General features: G+C 34.5%; 3 protein-coding genes across 3 annotated transcripts; 2 read left to right on the top strand and 1 right to left on the bottom strand.

Annotated features, from left to right (window-relative positions):
* Window positions 1-247: 247 nt before the first annotated feature.
* On the bottom strand, window positions 248-811 carry LOC6650839 (bomanin Bicipital 1). The gene is made up of 3 exons (XM_002073658.4): window positions 724-811; window positions 614-655; window positions 248-552 (listed from the first exon to the last, which is right to left on the bottom strand). The coding sequence occupies exons 1-3, from the start codon at window positions 794-796 to the stop codon at window positions 368-370; spliced, it is 300 nt and encodes a 99-aa protein (XP_002073694.1). The 5' UTR covers window positions 797-811; the 3' UTR covers window positions 248-367.
* Window positions 812-2,727: 1,916 nt separating this feature from the next.
* On the top strand, window positions 2,728-3,636 carry LOC26529949 (glycine-rich protein 2). The gene is made up of 2 exons (XM_015176708.3): window positions 2,728-2,864; window positions 2,945-3,636. Exons 1-2 carry the CDS (start codon window positions 2,774-2,776, stop codon window positions 3,214-3,216), a joined length of 363 nt encoding a protein of 120 aa, XP_015032194.1. The 5' UTR covers window positions 2,728-2,773; the 3' UTR covers window positions 3,217-3,636.
* Window positions 3,637-4,921: 1,285 nt separating this feature from the next.
* On the top strand, window positions 4,922-6,483 carry LOC6650838. Its single transcript, XM_002073657.4, has 3 exons — window positions 4,922-5,275; window positions 5,332-5,763; window positions 5,825-6,483. Exons 2-3 carry the CDS (start codon window positions 5,597-5,599, stop codon window positions 6,204-6,206), a joined length of 549 nt encoding a protein of 182 aa, XP_002073693.2. The 5' UTR covers window positions 4,922-5,275; window positions 5,332-5,596; the 3' UTR covers window positions 6,207-6,483.
* Window positions 6,484-10,798: the final 4,315 nt, after the last annotated feature.

Below are 10,798 nucleotides of genomic sequence, written 5' to 3'. Positions count from 1 at the left end.
TATTTTTGATCGAGTGCCAGGGAGTGGATTTTATCTATGAAACTCAACATACATAAAATTCTTAATATCCAAAAATGACTTTTACTTTATTTCCAAAAAATTATGAGCTTAAAACGCTACTGTTTCGTTTCAGAAAACCAAACGAAAATCATGCTAAACTTATTTTCCTTTTTATAAGATAATGAATTAATTTCCAGTATGCCTAAAGGCGAATCCATGACTAAATTAAAACAAAGTACAGTAAGAATATTCTGAAATAGAGTATCAAGATACTTTCCTCCCGAATATATTTCATAAAAGCGTTATAAACACTTTGTTGTCAAATGCATTTATGGCTTAAAATTGCAATTTAAAGTAATTATAGCAATCAAGGATCCACATTACAATATTGACAACGTCCATTAACAATGGTATTGCCGCCTCTACGTATGATTGTGCCACCACCATTATAACCGGGACGATTAATTATGACATTGCCATTGCTGTTGGGTGATGAAAAACTGCGATATTCCTGACCATCTATATATACCGATTCGCCATTTGGATTGTCACCTATGAATTAAATAATAATTTATTTTTTTCTGGCTCTACTTCATTCCTAGTTTGTACTTACATGTTAGACAAACACCATTTACTACCACTGTACTGGGCTTGGCTATAAATAATTGTCGATAATTAACACTTATCAAGATCTTGGCTGACCATTAAATTGCTCGTACTTACCGGTGATCAAAGCTGGTTGCAGTGCCGCCAATAAGAGCATCAGGCATGATGCCAACATCAGGTATCGCCCCATCTCGTTGTCAACAAACGAATGGTTTCAACAACTGAATGGTCATATACTTTTTATATATTTATTCTATTATATGCAAATTTGTTTTCAATTTGCATAATCTACAGTGTGTGTGTGTGTGTGTGTCGAAAGTGTGCTAAGTGTTATCAATAAATAATGTGGCTAGTGCTTTGTGTTTTTTAATTGCATATAAATGCGCCTTTAACGGTATATATGTATAGTTTTATTTAAACTTTAATTTCAATCAATTTTCAAAGAAAAAAGAAACAAAAAATCAGTAAAAAAAACCCCTATGTACATAAGTCTGTGAATTTCCCATTGATAAGCCATAACAAACTTACCGCCATCAATTGATTTATTTGTACAAAACACACATCAAGAGGTAATTAATTAAAGCAATAACACTTAGCACAAAACACGCCCAAAATATTGAAATTCTGTTTAAAAAACAGTCACACACACACACTTGGAAGATAAATATGCATTTAAAGTTTATGAACATGAATGGCAAGTGGAATGGTAATGATTCTTTAGAAATTGGCATTGCCCTGCAAGCCAGCCAGCCAGCCAGCCAGCCAGCCAGCTTGCCTGTTCTCTGTATATAACTCTTTGTTCTGATCAAAAGTCGTGACTCTCGGCATTTCAGTTATTCAGTTGCCTTACAACCGCCAAGATGTTTGTAGTGCATAAATATGACGCATGATGAAGGCAGCGACTAGCAGCTTTAGCTATAGCTACTAATTATTTTCAAATGCTTAGTATATACTTTTTGTATAGTATATAGAATCTGGGCATTTCCCTATAATGATTAAAATTTACTTACGTAGTGCCTTTCTCATCTGTCTTGTCTGTCTGTCTACATACATATATATAGCTGTCATATGCATTCAGCGATAACAAAAATAAAAATCTTTCAAGCATTTATTGATTGCAACGACTTTTGTGATATCCTATAGCAAGTATAAGTAACTAACGATTAATAAACCGATGGTTATTTTTGCTGATGCTTTTTAAAAATAGTTAGTTTAATAGTTTGCAATTATATCCTATACTAAATAATAGTAATAAAAAATAAATAGAATGACTACAAAACTAACTTACAAATTAAATTTTTAGAAAAGGAAGGATTCCAAATTAATAACAATAGCCAAAAGTTTTTTTATGAAACCAATTTGTATTTGTTTGTGGTTTTGAATTGAAATAATAGATATCCATTATAAAATAAGAATAAGAAGGGGAAGTAATAGATATTCGTTCATGCATTCATATAGAATACTTTATATTTAAGCGTATTGAACCATCTTAAAAACCTTTGGTTTCGTCTAAATTTAAGCATTTTTTATCCGCAATTCACGTGATTTCAAATTGCTTTATTTTTAAAATTCAACTTTTAAGATCTTCAACCTTACCTAACACTTTGTTCTATATTTCATATAGATCAAATTTTTCAGGCATAGCAGTGAGAATTTAAATTTTCCTTAATAATAAGTCTTTTAGTAGTATATAAAATTGTTTTAACTTTGTTTTCATAGCTGAACTGAATGCCATAATTAAAGATTGAATTGTCACATAAGTAAGTCCTTATTTATAAATCCCGACTAAAAGATAATGTCTCTAATCAAGTGCTGCAAAATAAGTAGTTTCCCATAGGAAACACGAAAAACTCTAGAAAAAACTTAATCTATAAAACCTTATTTTCTTTTATTTTGGCATTTCGCTTAATCAATCAATTATCACTAAAAAATTAAGTTTCCGTCTTTGTTTCAATTCATAAGAAAAAACTCTCCTCCCCATTTGAATTCATACCTGTCAAGTCGAGTTTACCCTCTCACAAAGATTGTAAAGGGTATTTGAATTAAAAAAAATCACACAATATTCAACGAACGAACACATCGCATATAAAATGCCTGCTGGCCGTGAAACCTTAGCCAGATTCACTCAATACTCCATCAGATCAACAGGGGAACCGAAACATTTAATATGAGAGATTTTACGGCTTTTGTGGTTCTTGCCCTGTCCGTTTTGACTGTGGCTCAGGCAGCTGTTTACATTGGCGGTGGCTGTTATGACTGTAAGGCATACTTTAAAATTAATTCGAAAAAAAGAGAAGTGCATTATTATTAATATTATGTTGACTAACGGCATTCTCAGGTAATCCACCCAATGGTCAAGCTCCTGGCGTCTATACAGGTGGCAATGGCGGCGGTGGCCGAGGCAATGGCGGAGGTGGAAACTATTATAATCCAGGCTCTGGAGGTGGCGGCGGAAGTGGTCGTCCAGTTTATTCAGGAAACTTTGGACCTGGCTACAGCAACGGCGGAGGTGGTGGCGGTGGTGCACGTTATGGTGGTGGCGGCGGCGGTGGGGGTGGTCGGGGATATAATGATTATGACAGCGGTCTTACGCAAATTATAACTGGCTAAGTAAACAATGTGCTTTCATTTATAGTTCGAACATGGCTTGCCTCATACAGATTATGTATTTGTGTGAAAAGTGAAAAGTGTGAAGTGAAAAACAAGATTCATAATGTAGTTTGCATAATTACTACAAAATAGACTAGGATAGAAGCTGAAAAATTCTCATAACGTAATTTGCGGTTATTGTTATAATGTATCAAATTCCAGCTAGAAATTCACAGAGCTGCGGTGTCTATAAATACACTAAATATAATCATTTAAAATGAGACGTTAATTAGGAACAAATGTGGCGAACTAGGGCTTCTTCCTTTGAAATGTTTAATCAGGGGAATGCCAAACATTGGGGTTGAAGATTGCTCCATTGCACATATTTCACTTTGTTAGGTACAAATTAATGAGCAGCTACAATTACATTCATTTTAAGTACATAATGCTTTTTGATTATTGAAGCCAAATCACTGAAGTAATCTACATGCTAAGAAACTCTTATAGTTTCAATGGAAATCTGAATGTTTGTGCTTATAGTTTTTAGCCATTTTCTTTGAAACTGACGTCAATTAGGTATTTCAATTTATGTTTGGCATAACAGTCGCAATATCTTTGGAATACATATCTTTTTAATTGCAATTTAGCATATTTTATACTGGAATCAAACGATCAATGAAAAAGCTTAACTTTTTGAAGACACCAAAAAATAGGAGAAAATCTTTAATTTAGTTTTAATTTTATTTAAGGCTAAGTTTTAGCTCTAAATATAATTTTAGTTAGGGATAATTACAGAACCAAATCGGACTTTATCGTTGTTGCATTGAGTTTTTCTACTTTTCTTTACTGATTTGAGTGAGTTGATTTCGAATCTGGACCGAATTTTATCACATCAGCTCAAATTATAATTGGCATACCTATCAGATTTCTTAAAATACCATCAAATTAGGTACATATATTGGAACTTAGATTTGTCAGGAACACGAGCTTCAGTTTTGAAAAATGTGATCTTTATGAATGTGTGCAATATAAGTTGATTTTTAGATCTCTGAGGAAAGTAAATAAATAAAAAGTTAAATGGAACTAATTCAGAAAACACAATTCAAAAAACCAGAGGGCCGGGGCTAACTTTGACCGCGTCAAAGTTTGTATACCCTTGCAAGTTTTTTGTGTAAAAGGTCTAATATTTGCGAAAGAACGGCTTAGGAAATAACGAAGATATTGATCAAAGTCACTGTTCACCACCGATTGTTCCTATGGAAGCTATATGATATAGTCGCCCGATCTTAATCAAATTTGGCAAAGTCATTAATAGTTATGCTAAACTGAGAAATATAAATGTTTATGATAATTACTTCAAAAGTAACGAAGTTATTGACAAAAGTCACTGTTTTCAACCGATCGTTCCAATGGGAGCTACATGATATAGTCACCCGATCTTGATCAAATTTGGCACAGTTGTTTACAGGCGTAATAAACTCTATAATATTTAATTTCACGACAATAGCTAAAAAAATAACGAAGTTATTGAGAAAAGTCACTGTTCGTGACTTTGTCATTTGTATGGGAGCTATATAATATAGTGGTCCGATCCGGCTGAATCCGAGATCCGAGTCAACCCCTGCAGTATATACAAGCCTACATGCAAAATTTCAGCTCTGCAGCTCTTACTGTCTAAGAGGAGTTTGCGCTGATCCAGACGGACGGACGGACATGGCTTTTTGAACTCGTCTTAATAATCTCTTAGTTTTTCAACTATTTTAATGAAAATTCTTAATAATTCACTTATTAAAAAGATACAGAAAGATTTGGCAATTAAATACTACTTAGCGTATTTTCGAAAGTATCTAGTACTCTCAGCTAGACGGAAGCAATTCACACATTTTTGAGATCCAAGAAGGCCTGGGATGTTTGTAAAATTCGACCTGGTCAGGGGGGTACAGTACTTCAATCATTCTACTTCGTGAACTCATACAGTCAACATCAAAAATAAAATAAAAATATTACTTCTGAAAATCAAAAAAGAGAAAAACAAAAGTGAGAACATGTTGACTGTTAAATTGATCATCAATCCGGAAAGGTTAGTAAATGTAAGGATATTTCTTTTCATAATCCTGACCAAGTGTTCTTTTCCAGCAATTGGTTTTAAAGCTCCCAATCTCAGCTACCGTACACGAGCTAAAGATAGAGCTTCAGAGTCTTCTCGATATTCAGGCGGAAACATTGGAGATTTCTGCTTCTGATGTAACGTGTGACGATTCAGATCTTTTAATAGAAGTTGCTGGTCTAGGCAACAAGAAACAAATTAAGCCGGTTGTGTCTTGCTATGAAGGCAACAATTTTGTGTGCTTGATTTTCTCTTCAAGCCGAGGATATTGCGGTTCCATTGGTCGATAATTCGATGTCAGACCCAAGTATTGACGTTGTGTCGCTCGAAGGAAGTGAATCTTCCGGCAGTGAGCTATCCTCGGGATCTAGTTGCGAATCCGTCGAGCCATCCACTGTTGATTGCAAGCGAGATATTAAACGAAAAGCCCAAGGACATGAAATAACCATAGAGACTAAACGGTAAGTGTTAGGAATAGGAAATCAAAATTCAGTGACTGAATATTCAGTCTTTTGAAAATAGGTTCAAAAGGGTTCTCAAATCGAGTGAGGAGAGTCTAGAAAGCCCCTCGTATGGATTTATGGAGGAGGCATGCGGTATGGGAGGCTGCGGGATTAAGTCCCGACCACGCCCGGTTAAATCTGAGATGGAAATGGAACCAGATGTTATGAATGGTCAGCGGCCCCCGTACGTTAACATTCTCCCAGAGAACAGGACGTTTGTTGTGGTTATATCTTCCTCAGAATGCGACAAAAACTTTTGCGATCTGTTGGAAGAGTTCTTTGGGATTTTTTTGGACTTCAGAAACGTTAGCTGCTTGGAGTTTAATGAGGTCACTCCGGTGACCGAATACAATGGGCGGCTCTACATCGCATCGGCCAATGTATGCGCTTCCTACACCTGACACCGGCCAGAGTTACGTGGCCAAAGGTCGAGGACTGTTTGCTGAAAATTTTGACGCTCCTGAAACTGCAGAATGCTGATATTACGAAGGAGAAGTGGGCTGTGGTGAGCCGCGAAGATGCACCCCCTATAGTGACGGATATTTGTCCCAATGAACAGGTTGGGATCTGGATGGATGCGGACAGTGTGGATATCATTAAGGAGAGATGCAACCGCCTTAAACTATCTTTTTGGACGATCGAATTTGAGTTTTGCGATTAGATGACGGTTATATATTTTTATTTTATGCAATTTATATATTGAAGTGTTATTTTTTAACATTTCAAAATATAAATTCAATAAAATAAAAATATATAACGGTCATCTAATCACAAAACTCAAATTCGATCGTCCAAAAAGATAGTTTAAGGCGGTTGCATCTCTCCTTAATGATATCCACACTGTCCGCATCCATCCAGATCCCAACCTGTTCATTGGGACAAATATCTGTGACTATAAGGGGTACATTTTCCCGGCTTGTTTCACATCTACTTTGTACCGGCACTCTTGACTGGGTCACGGCTGGAACATGAATATATAAACAGATATTCAATATGATTTGTCAGGGATAACGATAATGAAATTGCAGAAGGATGCTTTCCAAAGCACAAAAAACCAAAACTTCCCAATCAATAATTTAATGATTTTATAAACATTTTGCACGATCTAAAATAAGACGAATTAAATTCATATATAAACCAGAGGGATGGGGCAAACTTCGACCGCGTCAAAGTTTGTATACCCTTTCAACTTTTTTGGTAAGTCTTTCCTTACCTATAGCCAATTAAAGTCATCAAAGTGGAAAGACGTTTTATCCAAAAAGGCGAAAGAACGACCTTTAATTTTAGCACCGGATCACCCGATCTTGATCAAATTTGGCACAGTCGTTTATATTTCAACTCTGACGCTATCAGGGGTCTAGATCCAGACGGACGGACAGACGGGCGGACGGATAGACAGACATGGCTATATGAACTCGTCTCGTCATGCTGATCAAGAATATATATACTTTATATGGTCAGAGATGCTTCCTTCTATGTGTTGCACACTTTTGACCAAAATCAATATATCCATTTTGCAAGGGTATAAAAGATTATAGGAAAATTCTTAGATTTTTAGATAAAACTACAAGAATGAACAGGTTGAGATCCAATTTGAATTTAAATACGATTAAAATGAAGTAAGTAAGTCGTCTCGCCGACTTAGGTATACCATACACCAGTAAAGCAAATATTTCAACTTTATTAAACAAATGCATTTTCACATGCTTTTTACAAGCATATCTTAGTATCTCGCTCACTCAGTCATACGAGCACAATAGCGCCCCCACCAGCCAACGGCCAACTCCGGCCTATGGAAAAACGTTTATATGCATAACTCGACTGTTTTTTGTCCGATTTTGATCAAATTTGGTAGTTTGCTAGATATTAGTATTAAATTTAAGTGTGCCAAATTTGATTGCATAAGGTAAAAAAATACGGGAGATAATCAAGTTTTTCAAATTACGGGGGCGGAAAAGGGCGTGGCAAAATTTTTATACATACAAAATGTGTGCATTTACTAAGCGAATATACATACCAAATATGGTGTCTCTAGCTGGAATAGTTTTTGAGATAAACGCTTTTTTTAAATTGCGGGGGCGGAAAGGGGCGTGGCAAAAATTTGAAATAAACTTGATCACTCTACATACTACACGAGTCTACATACCAAATTTGGTGGCTCTAGCTCTTACAGTCTCTGAGATCTAGGTGTTCATACGGACAGACGGGCGGACGGACAGACGGACGGACAGACGGACATGGCTAGATCGACTCGGTTGTTGATCCTGATCAAGAATATATATACTTTGTGGGGTTGAAGATGCTTCCTTCTGCCTGTTACATACATTTTGGCGACTTTAATATACCATTTCACCCTATGGGTGTATGGTAAAAAAATATATGCCTTTTCGGGTATACAATTTAAATGAGAAATTATTCAATTAAAAGCATATAATATATAAAGACCTAGATTTGGTACTGGCAACTAAGGCCTTCGGCTTAGACGAACCCGGATCCTCGTTGTTCAGTTGTGTAAATAAGTGGGCCACTTAGACACCTCATTTACCGAGGACTGCAATGAAAAATGATTTGTTGGTCCATTATCCCCAATGGAACTACCTTTCCAAACGTTCCTTCTACGTTTGGGTTTCAGCTGGAGATCAGTATTATATACGTATTATAGTTTTGAGTAGGTCTCCAATGAGTGGAGGTCCAACTTAATAAAATACGATCCTTATGAATGGAATATTAAATCAAAAATTTGGCACATCTTTAAAACAAGGACTAAACGTAGCTGACCAAGGGAAACCAAAAACGAAACTGGAACATTCTTTCACCGTAGATAAATTTCAACAAATTGTGGAATAGAAATTCTGTTTTTTTTTATCATATTCAATATGCAAATATGTTTCATTTTTTTTTGTATATTTTTGCCACTGAATTTTTTACAAATTCCACTTACAATATCGTCGTCAACTTAAAAAAATACATATGCCACTTTACATATTTCAATAAAGTGCATCATGAGCAATATTTAAATAACATTCAGCAGTTAATGGTAGACAATGCATTTCACTTGAACAATACAACACAATTAAGTTTATCAACTTATATATATGTATATGTATACGTACATATATGTATGCACATTAAAGTTGCAACGAAATAAAATACAGCTCGATGCGCAAATGGGTAAGGCAAAATGGCAATAAATTCAATTCCCAAGTTGTGTTTTCTGCCTTTCTGTCTTTCTCGCCACATTTTTTGTACGAGAGTCTCAACCATTTTGAGCCAACAGTGTCTAAACCATAAGTCAATTTCATCGTTTCATTTCCATATCAGCCAAGGGACGCATCTTGTTTTGTTGATTTATCGGTTGGTTATTGCTATGCCACGTATACAATATTTACTACTTATTTATTTTAAAGTCCGCTTTTTAGAATCGAGAATGGAATGGAAAACACTTTAAGAAGTCACCAAGCAAACTTAGACTGGTTTCAATGGCAAAAGTTCCAAGTGAATCAAATATTTCATTTTCAACTTTTGGTAGCGAATTCCAATTGTTTGCAGAACAAACGATGACATTTCCATAAAGAAAAAGCAACCGTAGGCAACCAAACAGATTCCTTTTCTGTGGCATTTTTCTGAGAATCTGAATCTCTATATTTACCTTCTGGCATGGGCAATCTTTACCAGGGCCTGACCAGAATAAGAGTAGTCTATATATTGCATGTCTCTATTTTAATTTATATCGAATCTTAATCTATTAAAAAAAATAACTACAAAATGTATGAAAATTCCCTTTCGGATTATTTAAAATTTTAAATATATTAATCTGATTTAAATGGAATTTTTTTTTTTTTTTGTGTTTACTGTCTTTCACTTAAGTTAAAATAAGTTGTTGCTGTCCATCGTTTACAAATTCTGCATTGAATTCCACTTAAATTTCGTTCTACCCATAAAATATGTATTAAATTACAGCATTTTAATTCATTTTATGGCACAAATTGCAAAAAGGGGGACAATTTTCAGCAGAAGCTTAAAGAAAAAAAATGTTGCATTTATTTACTATGAAACGCATATTTTACTTGAAAACAATCAAACTCATGGCCATATAAACATACAATTTGCATTTTTGTCTATACAATTCTCGGCGATGTTGTTGATGTAGGTACAAAAATGCGAGTAGATTTCATAAATATTCCATACATTTTACGTAGTTAACCATGGCAGCTTTAATCCTTACTAATGGGTGAACCAAAATAATTGATATGCCGTTTTACAAAGTTCAACGTAAATTATTCTGCCTGTCTTAATTATTGGGTAAGCCCATAGTCAACGCACTTTATTTCCAATCCCAACATCATCTAATTGGCTTAATTAAATATTTGTAATAAATACCTATTTATAGTATATACGACCACATGACATTAACGGCCAAAGTGAGGACACAATTATGTTTTATTAGTCAAGGACTAATTAAAAATTCCAAAAGGCTTGCAGCGCACTGTTAAGGATTCCTTCTTATTGATTTTCTCTTTATTCGTTGGACAAAAAAAAAAAGCCGACAATAAAAAAAGCCAAAGTGACAATTAATAACCTTTTAAAGATTTCAAATTTTTGCCAAATTGTTAAGAAATATTTTTCAAAATTGGACAAAAACAACTTGTATATACTGTATTCTGGAATAGTTAGTCTCTTTTGCTCACCAAAATTATAATTTTAATAAGAATTAAGAATATAATTATTGTTGGCTATAATTTTGATCATTTGTTAAAGATTAAATGTTAATAAATTTAAAGCTAAGGGTTAAAGTGAAACTCTAGACAACGTCAGACTCTAGGTCACTGTACTATGGTACTAAAGCCTCTTATTTGCGCCTAAAAAATAATGTAAAAATTAATTTAGTTTCAAGAGAGTATTTCAAAAAAACAAAATTTTATTAAGTTTTTTAAATCACTGATAGTTGACTGATTTTCTGTTTACTTAGTCTACCAATCTCAATTTTTTTTTG

The sequence above is a fragment of the Drosophila willistoni genome, chromosome 3R, assembly GCF_018902025.1.
Source record: "Drosophila willistoni isolate 14030-0811.24 chromosome 3R, UCI_dwil_1.1, whole genome shotgun sequence".
Classification (NCBI taxonomy): domain Eukaryota; kingdom Metazoa; phylum Arthropoda; class Insecta; order Diptera; family Drosophilidae; genus Drosophila; species Drosophila willistoni.
Note: the sequence above shows the minus strand (reverse complement) of the source record. Positions and strands in the feature narration are given on the sequence as shown.

Coding starts and splice junctions, on each gene's coding strand:
- LOC6650839 (XM_002073658.4), bottom strand. CDS start 796: ATGGGGCGATACCTGATGTTGGCATCATGCCTGATGCTCTTATTGGCG. Junction 656..723: donor GCAACCAGCTTTGATCACCG/GTAAGTACGAGC, acceptor AATTATTTATAG/CCAAGCCCAGTACAGTGGTA. Junction 553..613: donor AAATGGTGTTTGTCTAACAT/GTAAGTACAAAC, acceptor TTTAATTCATAG/GTGACAATCCAAATGGCGAA.
- LOC26529949 (XM_015176708.3), top strand. CDS start 2,774: ATGAGAGATTTTACGGCTTTTGTGGTTCTTGCCCTGTCCGTTTTGACT. Junction 2,865..2,944: donor TGGCGGTGGCTGTTATGACT/GTAAGGCATACT, acceptor CGGCATTCTCAG/GTAATCCACCCAATGGTCAA.
- LOC6650838 (XM_002073657.4), top strand. CDS start 5,597: ATGTCAGACCCAAGTATTGACGTTGTGTCGCTCGAAGGAAGTGAATCT. Junction 5,764..5,824: donor ATAACCATAGAGACTAAACG/GTAAGTGTTAGG, acceptor TTTTGAAAATAG/GTTCAAAAGGGTTCTCAAAT.